Source organism: Carcharodon carcharias, chromosome 1, assembly GCF_017639515.1.
Source record: "Carcharodon carcharias isolate sCarCar2 chromosome 1, sCarCar2.pri, whole genome shotgun sequence".
NCBI classification, from domain to species: domain Eukaryota; kingdom Metazoa; phylum Chordata; class Chondrichthyes; order Lamniformes; family Lamnidae; genus Carcharodon; species Carcharodon carcharias.
The window spans coordinates 74,390,282-74,408,147 of NC_054467.1; the positions used below are offsets into that span (position 1 = coordinate 74,390,282).

General features: G+C 43.2%; 1 protein-coding gene across 1 annotated transcript; it reads right to left on the minus strand.

The window, feature by feature from the left end:
• Positions 1-3,333: 3,333 nt before the first annotated feature.
• On the minus strand, positions 3,334-4,605 carry drd5a (dopamine receptor D5a). The gene has a single exon (XM_041194682.1). The coding sequence runs from the start codon at positions 4,417-4,419 to the stop codon at positions 3,334-3,336; it is 1,086 nt and encodes a 361-aa protein (XP_041050616.1). The 5' UTR covers positions 4,420-4,605.
• Positions 4,606-17,866: the final 13,261 nt, after the last annotated feature.

Consider the following 17,866-nt stretch of genomic DNA (forward strand, 5'->3'; position numbering starts at 1 on the left):
CAACTTATCTTGTTCAACTTGATATTTATGATACATAGACCATTACACCATTGGATGCCCATAAACTATGTTGAGTGATATTAGTATATAAACACCTAGCGTATTTATATGAAATTATTTTGTGCGATGTAAGCCAGTTCAAGAGGAATGGATTAATGCTTCTGTCAAAATGGCAAATTCATTTTATAGAAGTGAATTAAGTATTTTACACTAACATAATTTCTAGGTTTAACAGCTACATTTCCCAATTAGAGAAAGGATAAGGGAGAAATCACAATGTCAGGGTTTGTAAACTTTGTAATTGCTGTTAAATGTCAATTGAATTTGCTGCACATAAATGCTGTAAACCCTGTGTTTGAAAGCGTTCCATGTAACATAGTTGTTATTACTTCTGAAATGCTCTTTTCTCCTTTGTGACTTTTTGACCATGTTGTTACCAGTTCATTTATTACTGATGTGGAGGACACATTAGCTGCTTTGATGGTTTATTTGAGACATGAAAAGACATCTGAAACTGAAATGCCCTCCTCTGAGTTCAGCAAATATTAATAAAACACCCAAAAATGAATTATTTGATTCAAATCCCAAAGAGAAGCTTGTTGGCCATAGTATGAGACAGCATTAAGTTTGAAGAGGGTATAAGAGGAGTTGGAGCAGTTAGGAACCAGTGATCAGGTGACACTTAAGTTTGCATTTCAAAAACTTATACAGTCTCGGTGGAAGGGAAGACTGCAAAAAGAAACGAGTTCCAACATTTTAAAATCCTGAGGAAAAATATTGTTGGATTAGGAAACTGCAACAAGGTTTACTTTCAATATAATGGGGACATTGGGAGCAGTGAGAGCACGTAGGATGGTGTATCTGCAACTGAAAAGAAATCAGAGGGGAATACTTAGAAAAGCACTGACAATAGTATCAATAATGTAAAAGAGACAAGAATGATTGAAGTGAACAGAGGCAGCCTGGTGGCTAGAAATAGGACAGTGATCATCAATCACAGAAGAAGCCTTTATTTATATCCTGTCAAAATGTGAGAGATGATGGAAGAACCTTCACTCCCAACCCAGTAAAGTAACAGCTTTCATGCTATTATGGACATGGGCATATTAAAGAGTTAAGAATTATTGAAGAAGAAAATGTTTGGCACTTGTAATAGTTGTTCATAAGGGAAAAAAGTATGAAAATAAGATAAGAAATTTGTGAAGCAATTCAATAGTTATGTAAATTTTTTGAATGTCAAAATAATATATTAAAGAAAAATAGAATTTCTGACTTATATGCACTTTATATTTTAAGCATTTTATTTTATAAAGAATGGCTGTCATTTTACTCTACAAGCTGAGAAATTACCACACTCACCAATTCCTATTTCAGAAGAATATCTATAATTTAAAATAAATATTGTGGGGTGCCTTACAATGCTTTGGCCATTAGGGACAAAACCTTGACTTTTTCTTTTTCCCTCTTCGGAGAAGATTTATAAGGGAACTTTGTATTTCTCTCCACACCATTGTACAAGAAGTCACCAAATTGCTGACCAAAATTTTTTGTTTTATATAAATAATGTAGTTTTTATTATTATTTAAAATGTGCATTAATTTTCGTCTCTTAATTGAGAAGCAAGCAGGCCATCCATCTTTTAAAGGAAATGTTTGCATATAGAATTAGGAGTCTAGCCCTGTGTTGCAATTGTTTTACTAACATGAGAAAATCTTAACATTAAGGAGAAAGTGCAAAAGAATGGTGTTAATTGAATAGCTCTACCAAAGAGCCAGCAGAGGCACAATGGGCTGAATGGCATCCTTCAGCACTGCATTATTCTTTGACCACCAAGTCTTTCTTGATTTAGTACACAATGACAGGTCAGGGGAAATGTGATGGTATTGTTAACCATACTGAACTCTTGCTTCAAGGATGACACTGATATTAATCAAAATTGTTCCCAACGAGTCGGCAAAACAGTGCTCCAAACCCTTAGAAAACAAGGAGTAGCAATTGTACTATACCCACTCCTGTCATACAAGGGAAGCATATTGCAATCTAGGGCATTCCTAACCCACAGATTTGCGCTCATGAATTTTAATAGGTGCAACATTATGAGCTGGGAGTGTGCAACCCTTAATATTCACCCTGAGAATGTACCTGGATTGGGTGCAGTGTATTTCAGGATTATAATTATGAAATATTAGATATCACCCCTAAGCATATGGCTCCCTGGATGAAGCAGTTCATACAGGCAGCATACAGCTGTGCCTTACAGACTTTAGGCAGTATTTGCTACACAGAACAGATCTGGGATTCAATTCCTGATCTGTACTGAGTTAGAGTGGTAAAAGAGTTGATACAATTAGTCTCAGCACCTTTTGCTCCCTCTCCCATTTGCTATTCAGTGACTTTTGCTGGAATGTGTGCATCTGTGAACATGGGGTGAGTGAGAATGGGATCAGGCTCAAATTTTTCTTCCTTCCCACTTAATGGTCTGTGGCCATTCACAGTACAGGCTCCCTAATGAAGAATGACCACTTGAACAAGATACTAGAGGATTATTCCGCACCATAAAACCATATGGACTGTCAAAGCCTTGAGAAAGAGTAGAAAAAAAAGTATAAAAAGAAGTGTTTATGGAAGATCATCAACCAAATTACATCCATGTTGGAATAATGAATACTTTATTGGAATATGTTGACTGATGTTGAATCATTTAAAATATTATGGTTACAAACTGGATTGTCATCTTGACAGTGTCCAAAGGTACTTGCGATCATTAAAATATAAAAGTAAGAAATCAGTGGGACATAATTCCAACATGTAAGTGACTTGAATGTTTAATTACCAGCTGAGTTTCTTTCAGGTGTTCCTTTATCAAGAGCAGCAAGATTGAGGATGGAGTTGGATGATTTGGGGCACTGTGCCCAGAGGACATAAAGTTCTGTACTTTTGAAAGTCTTTTGATCCTTCAACCTCTGTGTAAAGAAATGACCATGAGTGAAATGTAGAGCACAACAGACAGTAAAAACCTGGCACCCATTCCCAACATGGCAGCTAAACCAAATTACCTGCAAAAGGTTGTGTCAATTGATTGAAACGATTTGTGAAAAAGCAATTTACATCCCCAAGCCCCAGTATGGAACAACTTCTGGCTTGTTTAGGGTTCATGATGCTTTTAATAATTCCCTACAGATTACAAATCAGCCTTGTCACTTGAAGCGTTGGACTTTGTTCATCAAGGAGCCCACAGTCGGTTGATTAATTCTACCCAAATCCAACCGGTAGATCATGTTAGATTTTCCGAGGGCTGGATGGACCTACACGAGATGCTGTTGGCTCTTATTATCAATGCAAACCATTCGGGGTAAAGGGAGTGATTTTATCCAAAGACAAGTCTGCGTCGCAATCCATCTCGTAGACCGAATCCGTGGCCAGTTCGTTGGCGGCGGAGATCTGCGACATCCTGTCGAAGATCTGGTTGCCCTCCAGGCAGTCCACCACGTTGGGAATCATGTTGACATAGGCGGTCACGATCTCCTTGTGGAAGACCGTGTCCTGGTTGTAGGACACCAGCTCGTTGCTGATGTTGACCGTCTCCACCTGGTTGCTGGGGCACAGGTTGCGGCAGCCCAGGAGGCTAGAGAAAGCCTTGCGGAACTCGGCGTTGAAGGCGTACACGACCGGGTTGAGGGTGGAGTTGGCCCAGCCGAACCAGACGAAGATGTCGAAGGTGGTCTCGCTGACACAGGGCAAGTTGGAGGAGGAGGCCGGGGAGCTGCGGTCGCAGAAGGGAACGATGCAGTTGAGGATGAAGAAGGGCAGCCAGCAGCAGACGAAAACTCCCATGATGATGGACAGGGTCTTGAGCACTTGGGTCTCCTTCTTGAAGGAGCTCTTCAGGCTGCTGGGGTGCTGCTGGGCATCCAGCTTGCTCCTGTGGCAGCTCTGGGCGTGCTCTGCTGCCCTCTCCAGGGAGGCGATCCTGCGGATCTGGATCTGGGCGATCCGGTAGATCCGGGTGTAAGTGACCAGCATGATGGCCACGGGGATGTAGAAGCTGACCAGGGACGAGGAGATGGCGTACGTCCTGTTCAGGCTGGAGTCACAGTTGTCCGGAGGCGGGGGTCCGGCGCTGCTGTTATCCGCTGCAGCCTCCCGGGGCTGGCTGCTGTGCCAGTTCAGTTGGACCGGGATGAAGGAGATGAGGACGGAGAGTGCCCAGGTCACCCCGATCATTAGCAGGGCCAGCCGCCGGGTCATCTTGCGCTCGTAGCGGAAGGGGCTGGAAATGGCCCAGTAGCGGTCCACGCTGATCACACACAGGTTCAGGATGGACGCCGTCGAGCACATGATATCGAAAGCCACCCAGACTTTGCAGAAGGGCCCGAAGGGCCAGTAGGCGGCCACCTCTGCCACCGCCTTCCAGGGCATCACCAGGGTGGCCAGCAGGAGATCAGAGAGTGCCAGGGAGACGATGAAAATGTTGGTGACCTTACTCCGAAGGTGGCGAAACTTGAAGACCGCTGCACACACCAGGGCATTCCCCAGCAAGGTGAAGAGGATTAACAAGGAAAGTAAAGAGCCAGTGAAGGCGCGAAGCACCAGCTCCTTCTTGCCATTTGCTGCATCCTCCAAGAGGGTCCCGTTCGGTATCATTCCTCCCAGGCAAAGCGCTGGTCTCCCCGGCTGTTAGATCCGAGTGTCCATGCCTGACTCACTGCCCGAGCACAATCCAGAGGGCATCCTGGCAGGGGAAGCTGTCTAAAAGCTGGGAGCGTGCCCGCCTGCTGCCCACACCCTGACTCTCTGCTCCCGCTGGCACCTCACCGATCGAGCCATCAGGCTGGATGCCACTCCTGCTTTCCTCGCCCTGGAGAGTGCCCCACGTGAACTCTGCGATTGCAGCCTGTTTCCACACTGGAGGAAGGGAGCCTGCCAGGAGAGCCAAGAGAACCATGCCGTGCCCACACCGGCTGGTTTCAGTGCAGGCTGCCCGCTGAGAGGGTACCGGGATGCAAACACCGAGCTGCTCCTGCCTGAGGGCGCAACTCGCCGGCAGGAGCTGTGACATCCTCGGAGAGGCGAATACATATGAATAAATCACTCATTTTTCTATATCTCCCAGTCAATGCTGCCTTTGATCCTTGTAGGTGGGGTAAGGTGAGGGGTGGGGGTGGAGGAAAAACCCCCGCCGTTGCAAGTTGATCACAGCGTCTCTGACGATTTATTTACCAACAAAAACTCGAGTACTCGCAGAGTTCAATCCACTTCGGCGCCAGAGAGAGAGGAACAAACATCATCGCTGTTTAACTCAAATTATCCACATTCTTTCAAGGAAAGCTACACTTCCCTCCGCCCTCGGCTAACTGAGGAAGTGCCAATGCATCTTCTTTTTCTACCAGAAAGAAACTGTTCGCATGTCCGACCTTAGACCCTCTGTGTGCGTGTGTGTGCGCGCGTCCGATTCTTTAGCAATGGTTTCAGGCGGCGCTCACACGGGGCAGGATCAGAGCACACATCAGAGGGGGCAGTCAAATCTGGGAGGGGGAAAGGTGGCCGTGTCAGCCCTGGTCGATGCGCATGAAGCACAGGATCCTGTCATTCACTCCGATTCTCTGCAGCGCTCTTCATTGATCAACTACAAGGGGTCCCTGGGCTGGTATGCACATAGTGAAGTGTGGACTCCACACGTCCTCAATGCTGGTCTGTGTGCGTGTGTGTGTTTACAGTGCCGTCTATAGCGCACCCACCCCACCCCCCACGCCAACTTGCATTCATATATGTTGTTTTGGGGTTGATAAGGGGGGAGGGGGGAGCAATTGCAATGGAAATTTGAGTGTGTACCGCATCAGATCGGGCTGACTACCGCAAAGCTGGGAGAATCGTCCTGTTTTGGCTGCTGTCTCGGGGGTGTAGAATTTTGTGCAGAATTTAATGAGAGCTGGAGCACTCGAGAAAAAGGTCGCCCCGCTCTTAAATGACCCCAGAGGGTCTCGGGCACTGCAAGCTGCATTTCCAGAAATACGAGTGAACGGTGTAAGGTCGCCCTTGGAGTTAGGGTTTTGGTTTCCCGCAGCCTTGCAAAACTAATGGCCAGCTGGATCGGCGTGCCGGTGGATGTACAGTAGCACACACTCCCATCGTACCCCCAATACAGAGAGGACGGCCTGCGGCTCTTTTGTTCCTCCTCACGTTTAGCTCCTGCTTATGTACCCCCATCACAAGCGCTTAACTGTTGATGACTGATGGGCCAAATCTCTGCTAGGGACTTATACACTTCCTCGAGACCCATCTTTTGTTCAAGTACTTATCCCACTAGGATTCGGATGGGCTGCGGTTGTTTCCTTCGGGGTTGAATTGAGGCGTATAAAATTATGAAGGGCGTAGGCAGAATGGATAGGAAGGACCTGTTCCCCAGCAGCAGAGAGACCTCTAACCAGAGAGCCTGGATTCACAGTCATTGACAGGAGGGTTGAAGGGGAGAATTTGTTCCACCCAGAGTGTAATGGTTTTCTGGAACTCAGTGCCTGGGAGCTGGGTAGAGGCAGAAAATTTTGTATGAAAAAAATACTTGGATAGGTATTTGAAGTACAGTGACCTACAAGACTATGGACCAAGAAATGAAAAGTGGGGCTAGGCCAAACATCAGCCAGCATAAACGAGATTGGTTGAATGGCCTCCTGTGCAATAAATGTTCCATGTTTCTACCATGCCCTTTTGCCTTGCACTATTCATTGTCTAATCTCTCCTGCCTTTCACCAACTCACAGACCTTGTCCTTTGTCCTTTCTGCCCTTCTCCCTTTGCCCTGCCTTGTACTTACTTAAAACCTGTTACATCTCTAAATTTTTCCAATTGTGGTGAATGGCCATCGACCTGAAATGTTCACTTTGTTGCTCTCACTCCACAGATGCTGCTGGGCCCACTGAGTATTTCTACCATTTTCTCTTTTTATACCACTCTTTAGCAGGTTTCGGTGGCACACAATGAACTTGATTTATCGCCATTTGTAACTTGTCATTATTTGATTTGAATGGTGACAAATAGGGAATGAAAATGGGAGTTTACTGTAAAAGGGGCTGGTTGGATCAGATGCCTAGCTTTGGGTTCAGAATAATGCCAACAGCGTGGGTTCAATTGCCATTCCAGCTGAAGTAAATTTGGGACCTGCCTCCTCGCTCTGCCCTGAGAGTGGAAGGCAATGGCAAACCACCACTGACAAGAAACTGCCAAGGAACCAGCTCAGAATGATGCATCAGCAGACAGGGAACCAAGGACCTGCCTATGGGCAGAGCACACATGACATTTCACTCTGGCTGTTTGTTTCCAATGAGATCCGTAAAAACCACTGACATTGAGTAAGATGCTTTATGTAGTGGTTTCTCCTGAGTCTGTGGGGATTTAGGCATTCCCATTTTAGAAACCTAAAGAAATGAATACTTATGCATATGACAACTAAGCAGCCAAATGCATAGAAATGTGCATACAAATACATTTTAAAAATGGAGAGACCACAATGTTATATGGAATATCTGAAATGCTTTTTGTTTACACTGTGTCGGTCATCGCTGTTCATCACATTCCTTCATGAACAGTGGAACTCACAACACAATCAGTGACATTTGGTCATTTTCAAAAGTACAGATGGGGGTTGTTTTAAAATGATCAGATTTAGCTTTTATATGGAAAATAATCAGTATCCTACACATATTACATAGGATTACATAGTACTTACAGCACTGAAACAAATCATTTGGCCCAACAGGTCCATGCAGTGTTTATGCTCCACGAGATTCCTCCCACTCGTTTTCATCTATCCCTCTATTCCTTTATCCCTTGTGTGTTTAACCAGCTTCCCCTTAAAATGAATTTATGCTAATCACCTCAGCTAGTCCTTGTGGCAGCAAGTTCCACATTCAAACCAATTCGCTGGGTAAAGAAGTCTCTCCTGAATTCCCTATTGGCTTTCTTGGTTGTAATGTTATGTTTATGGTTCCTCATTCTGGTCTGCCCAGAAGTAGAAACATTGCCCCTATGTCTACCACAACAAGCCCTTTCATAATCTTAAAGCTCTATGTCAGGTCACCCATCACTCTTTTCTTTTCTAGAGAAAAGAGCCCTAACCTGATGTGCGCTGAAACTGAGAAAAAAGGAAGTGATAGAGGTTTGTGGGACAAAGTAACCATGTCAGCTTCTAATGTAAAAGGATCTCTTAGCAAAAATATCTACTTTAGAAATGATAATGCATGGTAAGGTGGTTCTCAATGTGATGCTGTCTGACACTGAACTGGCCAGTGGAAGTTAAACAAATGCTTTAAGCATAACTTCCAAAATTCCCCAGCTCACGGAAGAGTCCCTACAGATTGGAAGGTTGCACATATAATGTCACTATTCAAGAAGGGATGAACAGAAAAAACAGAGAACTAGCGGCCACTTAGCCTGACATCGATAGTAGGGAAGATGCTGAAATCCATTATTAGGGACATGATAACAGGGCATTTAGAAAATCAGCATATTGATTGAGTAGAGTCTGCATATATTTATGAAAGGAAAGTAGTGTGTTGACAAATCTGTTAAAGTTTTTTAAGATTGTAACGAGCAAGGTGGATAAGGTGGAAACAGTGGATGTAGCATATCAGATTTTCAAAATGTATTTGATAAGGTACCACACAAAAGGTTATCAGGGCTCATGGGATTGGTGTAATATAGTAGCTTGGATTAAGGATTGGTTACCAGTTGTAACTAGTGGGGTAACACAGGGATCAGTGCTCGAGCTCCAACTACTTACAATCCATATCAATGACTTAGATGGGGGTAGCATGTGTACTGTATCCAAGTTTGCTGATGAAACAAGATTAGGTGAGAAAGTAAGTAAGCTGTGAAGAGGACGTGAAGAACCTGCAGAAGGATATCAACAGGTTAAGTGAGTGGGCAATAACATGGTAGACAGAATATAATGTGGAGAAATGTGAAGTCATCCTCTGTGGTATGAACATTGACTAGGAAATATTGGTATTCAGGGGGGCCTCTAAGTTCTTGTAAATGAACCGCAGAAAGTCAGCATGCAGGAACAGCAAGCAATTAGAAAAGCAAATGGTATCTTAGTCTTTATTACAAAGGCATTGGAGTGTAGGAGTAAAGAAGTCTTAGTGTAATTGTATAGAAGCCTTGATGAGACCACAACTAGAGTACTGTGTATAGTTTTGGTCTCCTTACTTAAGGAAGCATATACTTACCTAGCTTAGACAGTGTGCAACAAAGATCCACCAAACTGATTCTCAGAATGAGTAGATTGTCCTTTGAGAAGGGATTGAGTAACTAAGTCTATATTCCCCTGAATTTAGAAAAATAAGAGTTGATTTTATGGATGCATATAAAATTCTTAATGGGCTTGACAGGGTAGATGCTGGGAGATAAAAACAAAAAACTGTGGATGCTGGAAATCCAAAACAAAAACAGAATTACCTGGAAAAACTCAGCAGGTCTGGCAGCATCGGCGGAGAAGAAAAGAGTTGACGTTTCGAGTCCTCATGACCCTTCAACAGAACTGATTTTTCTTTACAAGGAGAGGGTTGAAATATAAGCTGGTTTAAGGTTGGTGGGGGTGGGGGGGGTGGTGAGGAGAGAAATGGAAAGCAATGAAGGTGAACAAGGCAAAAGAGAGATACGGAAATCTTGTCGCAGAGACGAACAGATTTCTTCAAGGTAGGCATTTCTTGAAGAGCAGTGGCAGTCAATTAAACACAGAGATAAAAACAAAAACTGCAGATGCTGGAAATCCAAAACAAAAACAGAATTACCTGGAAAAACTCAGCAGGTCTGGCAGCATCGGCGGAGAAGAAAAGAGTTGACGTTTCGAGTCCTCATGACCCTTCAACAGAACTGCTTTTTCTTTACAAGGAGAGGGTTGAAATATAAGCTGGTTTAAGGTGGGGGGGTGGGGGGGGAGGAGAAATGGAAAGCAGTGAAGGTGAACAAGGCAAAAGAGAGATACGGAAATCTTGTCGCAGAGACGAACAGAACTTCTTCAAGGTAGGCAAACCCCCCCCCCCCCCTAGATGCTGGGAGGATGTTTCCCTGACTTGGGAGTCTAGGACTAAGGAATCAGAATCTCAGAATAAGGGGTCAGCCATTTAGCATTGAGATGAGCAGAAACTTCTTCCCTCAAAAGGTTATGAACCTTTGGAATTATATTTGATTAAATGGAATAGTATTGAGTTTCTTGAGAGTTATTATGGCTGCACTGTCCAGGCAGGCAGGGAATATTCCATAACATTCTTACCTTGAGTCTTGTATATGGTGGAAAAGCATTGATGGGGTCAGCAAGTTAGCCACTCCTCACAAACTACTCAGCCTCTACCCTACTGCAGCTACTTTGGTGATATGGCCAATCTGGTTAAAATATTAGTGAATGGTGACTCACGGGAAATTGATGATGGAATACTCAGCTTCTTCATTCTGTGAGGAGTTCTGAATGAAGTACTATAAAATGAGCTAAAAGACTTGTTGCTGGTCTGATGATGAAGGAAAGGTACATTGATAAAGCAATTGAAGATGATTGGGCTGAGAATGCTGTCTTCCATAGCTGCTGCAGTTTGTCCTAAGGCTGGAATGATTGCTCTACAGCAACCACGACTACATATGGAGGATTTTCCCCTAGACTCTCATTGACCTCAATGTTACTGGGTCTCATTGGCTCCATACTCATATACTGCTTAAATGTCCAAAATAATTCCTCTTCCTTTCTCAGTGGCATTCAGTTCTTGAAGCCATGTCTGGATCAAGTTTATGATAATATATGGAGGTAAGTGCTTCTGGTGGAGCCTGAACTGAGCATCAACAAACAGGTCATTAGTGATTTGATGCCATTATTGTGTTCATAGTTAGACGGATGCTGTTTTGGCTACAATTGGTCAGATTTAATTGGTCAGATATACCTGGTTGTATGTGATATCGTTAGGCAGATACCAGCATCTGAGGTGCACTATTACAGCTTGGCAGGTGCAGCTGGTTTGCTCTGCAAATTTTCAGCAATACGGTCAGGATTTTGACAGGGCCTGTCAATGCTATACAAAAACAAAAACAGAATTACCTGGAAAAACTCAGCAGGTCTGGCAGCATCGGCGGAGAAGAAAAGAGTTGACGTTTCGAGTCCTCATGACCCTTCAACAGAACTAGGTGAATCCAAGGAGAGGGGTGAAATATAAGCTGGTTTAAGGTGTGAGGGGGGCAGGGGGCGCCCCCCCCCCCTCACACCTTAAACCAGGGGCGGCCCCCCCTCACATCTTAAACCAGCTTATATTTCAACTCTTTCTTGGACTCGAACTCAAGTTCTGTCGAAGGGTCATGAGGACTCGAAACGTCAACTCTTTTCTTCTCTGCCGATGCTGCCAGACCTGCTGAGTTTTTCCAGGTAATTCTGTTTTTGTTTTTGTTTTGGATTTCCAGCATCCGCAGTTTTTTTGTTTTTATCCCTGTCAATGCTATGTCAAGCGCACGGTGCAGTATATGGAAATATGGTTTTGGAAAATGTAATTTAGCCCATCCTGTTATCTTTGCAAACAATCTTGTTAATTTGATCTTATCATGGACTCTGAAAAGACATTAGCTCTCAGAGATAAAAACAAAAAAACTGCGGATGCTGGAAATCCAAAACAAAAACAGAATTACCTGGAAAAACTCAGCAGGTCTGGCAGCATCGGCGGAGAAGAAAAGAGTTGACGTTAGCTCTCAGTCTGCACTATAAAATGTTTCTTTTTATCAGATTAAAAAATAATGTTCAGCATGATGCTGGTGTCGAGCTGTCTGATGCAGTCCACCTCACGAGTGTGATCGAAATGGATGTTGAACAGTTCTTAGCAGCAGACCTGACAAAACTAAAGGGATCCGACAGCAAACATTTATCCAACTACAACTCTGGCTTCTCTGGAAGCTGCTCTTCTCCTACTCTCTCACGGACTGAATGATAACAGCGTTGGAAGCAAGCGATCGCCACCTAGCGCATTGGGAAAATACTTCGATGTTTCTTTCAGCGATTATTGGGGCGCCCCCAGAAAAATAACAGCTTCGGTGAATAGACTGAATGTCCACCTTTAAACAAGGATCAACTGAAAATCAAACTGTTTTGAGATCATTTGTTTTCGTTAAATCATTTGTACCTAATGCATATTCTTACATTTAGGTTCCGAAAGTAGTATTGCCATTTTGTTTTTCTGGATTCGGGTGGAAGAACTGCCTTCAGTGTTTTACCTCCATTCACCAATATTTTCTAAATGTCTTTGAAAAGGGTCGGTTGCAACGAAGCCAAGAGTAAAGTTTTTTTAATGTTGGTAAAGCAAACGCATTAAATGTGAATGCATTTACTTAGTAATTGGCAACTGTTATATCGTCTAATGAATTAGTGGGAAGATCGCAGTTAATATAGTTGAGATCTATTGCAAAACCCGAAGTTGTTTTAGATTCAGACCGACCCGGGAATACCGATATATACATTAAGGTGGCAGTTTAGGTTGAAAAGGCCATTTATAAAAGTAAATGGAATGGGTTTAATGTATAGGAGCATTGAACATTTAACCTACAACTGATGTCGAATTTATAATAAGATTTGATTAGGTCACCAGCGAAATGCTGCATCATTGGAAGAATAATAGACATGGACATGGTACAGCAGGAACTGTACAGCAGGAACTGACTGAAATGATAGCAGAAAGCAAGGATTATAGTTATAAAGAAAACCCGATGCAGATGAGTTGAAGGAATAACTAGATAAAAACAAAAAACTGCGGATGCTGGAAATCCAAAACAAAAATAGAATTACCTGGAAAAACTCAGGTTTGTTGCAGGGTCATGAGGACTCGAAACGTCAACTCTTTTCTTCTCCGCCGATGCTGCCAGACCTGCTGAGTTTTTCCAGGTAATTCTGTTTTTGTTTTGTGAAGGAATAACTAACTAGGGATTTTCAGAATTCTGAAATTGTTTTGAGAGAGTCGTCCGATTGTTTCTGATGTGTAACAAAAGGGCACAAATTGAGGATTATCCTGTTCATGGGCTAAAGGATAATGGTTTCAGTGTCATAAAACTAAACTGACTGATATTTAAAGACCTTGGACATCATTCCCATCAGAAGCTGGCAACTGATGAAATAACCGATGATATGGATTAAACGTTTATTGACAAATTGGGGGTTAGTTAGAGTGTTAAACTGAGTAAAACTATTACTAAAAAAAAACCAACTGAATTATTCTTTCGAAAGAACTGCCATTCCACCTAGAATCCTTGTCACTGCAATTAAGCGATATTAGATGGGCCTGACTATGGCCAATAGTTTCACTCAATTTCCCTTTATTTATTTCACAAAGCTAACCTAGAGTAAAGCCACCACTAGCTAAGTGGTGATATAAGTAGCACAGCAGAGAATAGTTCCCTGAGCAAGCTGCAAGGTCATTTGGCAGAAAGCCTCATCACCAGAACTTTCAAACCAGCACCAAGATGTACTTTGGGTGGTGGTGAGGGAAGCACTCTGTCAGATCCTCCATGGACACCCAGAGTCTCAGCACCATATGCTGCCCTTGAGGTGACTACAGTGGGGTAGACACCATTCCATACCTTATATTGAAATATGCCTTTTGTTATGAGGGTTTTTTTTAAAGATACAATTTCTAATATTTCTTTTCTGGCTGGATTTTTTAAAAACACTGAAACCCTTTAAAAGGCAATGGGAGACAATCCAGAATAAATAACTTGAATTCCACCAAGTGGGTTGGAGAAAAAAAGATATTCAACCCCCTGGGGTGCATGAAAGCTCCCATCTCCTGTTGGCTTTCCACTATCGCAAAACTTTGAAAATGTTTCTGAGATGAGACATCAAAATGCAATTATCTGTTCTAAAACAATCACTACAGCATACATGGGCTAATAGAATTTCTCTGTAATATACAGCCAGCAGGTACTTTAAGGGACTGTTACCAAGCAGGAGAGGGATTCAAGAGCAGAATGCTATACTAAATTAGGCTGCAAAAGCTGTTTGTGCTCTCTCTCCTCTCAGAAATATTGTGCCCGGATTTGCAAAGTAACCATCCAGAGAAGAGGAATCTACTGCAAACCGAGGTCTTTGGGGAATAAAATGTAGAAATCTGCTCCTTACAACTCTACCCATGAGGACAACTGAGCAAAACAGCTGCAACATAGAATCACCACATCGAGACCAGCCAAAGAACAACTAGCCATTTATGAATGGTGGTTTCAATTTACCTAGTTTTTTTTAAATTCAGGAAATAGTTTCAATAAACGTATCTTGTTTTTTGTTTAACCTAAGAAAACCTGCCGGTCTAATTATTTAAAATCTGGAAGTTTAAATAGTGGGAGCCCTGCAGCATTGGCAAAGCACGTCCTCTCTAAATTCACAAATTAACCCTGTTATGGTCAGGCCTAGAATAGGCGAGTCATTGCACCCCTCCTCATGTGGTCATAACACTTTGCAATGCAGGTTTGGAAAGTGATGCAGTGGTTTTTGTTGAGGTTCATCCTGAACAGCTCTATAACGCAGGACTCAGTGCTCTACAGGCTGTTCCCAGGGACACACACTGAGATAAACATCAAATGCAGCTGGAGGACCTTCAACTCAGTAGAAGATGCTCTTTGGTCTGCCCGGAAATTGTTGGTCTTCCAGTGCGAGCTCCAATGAGTTATCCACAAACAAGTGCTGCAGGCTGGCACATTCCAAGGCCCTACATGCTGATGCATGTACTAAAACTTGGGGCAGCTGCTGCAAAGGCTCAATGAGGAAAGTCTAAGGCCCTCCCGCCATAGTACACCGAGGGATTAGAATCCATGTAAAACCCTTGGGGCTGTTATGCACCAGAGAATGTTTGACACAAAATGTAAATGTACATTGTAAAAATAACATGTAATGACTGTAGTGAAGCACTTCATGTACTGTACTGAAAGAAACTCACCTTTATTGCTCTTTATGTAATCTCAAATGTACTTTTATGAATAATGTGAATGAAGTGTATTTTTTAAAAGAAAACTATACAAAACTATGTTAGTAGCAGTATAACTAGCATAGCAGTATCCCTGAAGCAAATACTGCATTGTAGAGGCTGTAGTGCCTTGAAAGTTCTGTCTTGTTGCTATTTTTCATTGCCTCGGCAACACCCTATAGTGCAGTTTTGGATTGGGGATATGAAGCTCCCATTGTCATGTGGAAGGAGAAAAAAAAATCTTTACCCTCGGAATGTAGATGTAAATTGTTTTAAACCCGAGTACTTGAACAATTACCTACTACTCAACTGTACTTATTTAGCAATTCAAGCATTTTAATGCTATTTATGAGAGGTTATTTGGCTATGGGGCTAGTTTGTTAAGAATAAATAAATTAAAATATTACGCTACCACTGAACATTTAGTCTGAACTCTCCTCCCATTCCACTCCATCCCATGGCCCCATAAACACAGAGTTTGACATCATGGCACTCAGTGAAAATTTATAGTATTTAGTCTTGCCAAACTAATTACAATAGTTTCACAGAGCCCTTGAGTAAATTGTACTAGATCTTTGGAGGGGAGAAGATTATGAACCAAACCCTTCAACAAAATTGAAATTAGTTGTGATGTACACAAATGGGAAGACATTGCTTGAAAGAATGAAAGGACGAAAGGCCTGCTATTCATGTGCAACATGCTGCGATTCTACCTGGCAAACTCTTGCATCTGGTGCTTGGGAAGTCAGTTGATCATGTCACATTAGCAGTGAATGTTGGACAGCAAAGTATTTTTGTAGTAAATCATACTTGAGTTGGCAATATTAGATATTGGAATACTTTAAAATGGTATCCATGCTCAACAAAGAATGCTAATGCCATAATATTTTATTTTTGAAGTTATTCCTGTCAATGAACAGAAACAACAATTTGCAGACCAAAGCTATGTTTTCAGAAAATGCTGCTCAGATTTAGCTTTATCCAGTTAGGCAGGTTTTTGATCTGCAAGGGAATCAAAGATTGGGGGTTGGGGGTGGAGGGGGGGGCAGGTGGACAGGCAGAAAAGTAAAGGTTAGACCACAATTAGATCAGCCATGATCTTATTGAATGGAGGAGCAGGTTTGAGGGACCAAAAGATCTACTCCTGCTCTTATGCTCTCACGACTGCCAAATTTCAGAACTGCTTTGAATAAATATTTTCCTGTTATGAAAGCAAAATATTGCAGATGCTGGAAATCTGAACTAGAAACAGATGATGCTGGAAAAACTCAGAAGTTCTGGCAACATCTGTGGAGATAGACATAATACCAGGTTGGCAGCTTTTTCCCATTCATCTTGTTCAGTGGCCAGTTGACTCAGTCAAAACTTTGAACATGCTGGAGGCAATCAAAGAATGATTGCAGCTCTATACATGGAGCAGACTGTCACCACCAGGAAAGCATTTGGCGAAACTATACCTGGGGTATTTGGACACAGGGTTTTTGTTTTATTTATCCACAAGATGTGGGCTTCGCTGGCTGGGCCAGCATTTATTGCCCATCCCTAGTTGCCCTCGAGAAGGTGGTGGTGAGCTGCCTTCTTAAACCGCTGCAGTCCATGTGGTGTAGGTTCACCCATGGTGCTGTCAGGAAAGGAGTTCCAGGATTTTGACCCAGTGACAGTGAAGGAACGGTGATATATTTCCAAGTCAGGATGATGAGTGACTTGGAGCAGAACTTCCAGGTGGTGGTGTTTCCATCTATCTGCCGCCTTTGTCCTTCTGGATGGTAGTGGCCGTGGGTTTGGAATGTGCTGTCTCAGGAGCCTTGGTGAATCCCTGCAGTACATCTCGTCAATGGTACGTGCTGCTGCCGCTGTGCATCGGTGATAGAGGGAGTGAATGTGGATGTGGTGCCGATCAAGCAGGCTCCTTTGCCCTGGACAAGTGTCAAGCTTCTTGAGTGTTGTGGGAGCTGAACTCATCCAGGCAATAGGGCAGTATTCCATCACACTCCTGACTTGTGCCTTGTAGATGATGGACAGGCTTTGAGGAGTCAGGAGGTGGGTTACTCATCCCACAATTCCTAACCTCTGACCTGCTCTTGTAGCCACAATATTATATGGCTAGCCCAGTTCAGTTTCTGGTCAATGGTAACCCCAAGGATGTTGATAGTGGGGAATTCAGTGATGGTAATGCCATTGAACATCAAGGGGTGATGGTTGGATTCTCTCTTGTTGGAGATGATCATTGCCTTACACTTGTGTGGCGTGAATGTTACTTGCCATTTGTCAGCCCAAGTCTGGACAGTATCCAGGTCTTGCTGCATTTAGACATGAACTGCTTCAGTATCTGTGAAGTTGCAAATGATGCTGAACATTGTGCAATCATCAGCGAACATACCCACTTCTGATCTTATGATGGAAAGAAGGTCATTGATGAAGCAGCTGAAGATGGTTAGGCCTAGGACACTATCCTGAGGAACTCCTGCAGCGATGTCCTGGAGCTGAGATGACTGACCTCCAACAACCACAACCATCTTCCTTTGTGCTAGGTATGACTCCAACTAGCGGAGAGTTTCCCCCTCTGGTTCCCATTGACTCCAGTTTTGCTAGGGCTCCTTAATGCCACACTCTGTCAAACGCTGCCTTGATGTCAAGGGCAGTCACTCTCACCTCACCTCGGGAGCTCAGCTCTTTTGTCCATGTTTCAACCAAGGATGTAATGAGGTCAGGAGCTGAGTGGCCCTGGTGGAACCCAAACTGGGCGTCAGTAAGCAGGTTATCACTAAGCAAGTGTTGCTTGATAGCACTGTTGATGACCCCTTCCATTACTTTACTGATGATGGATGTAGACTGATGAGGTAGTAATTGGCCAGGTAGGATTTGTCCTGCTTTTTATGTACAGGACATACCTGGGCA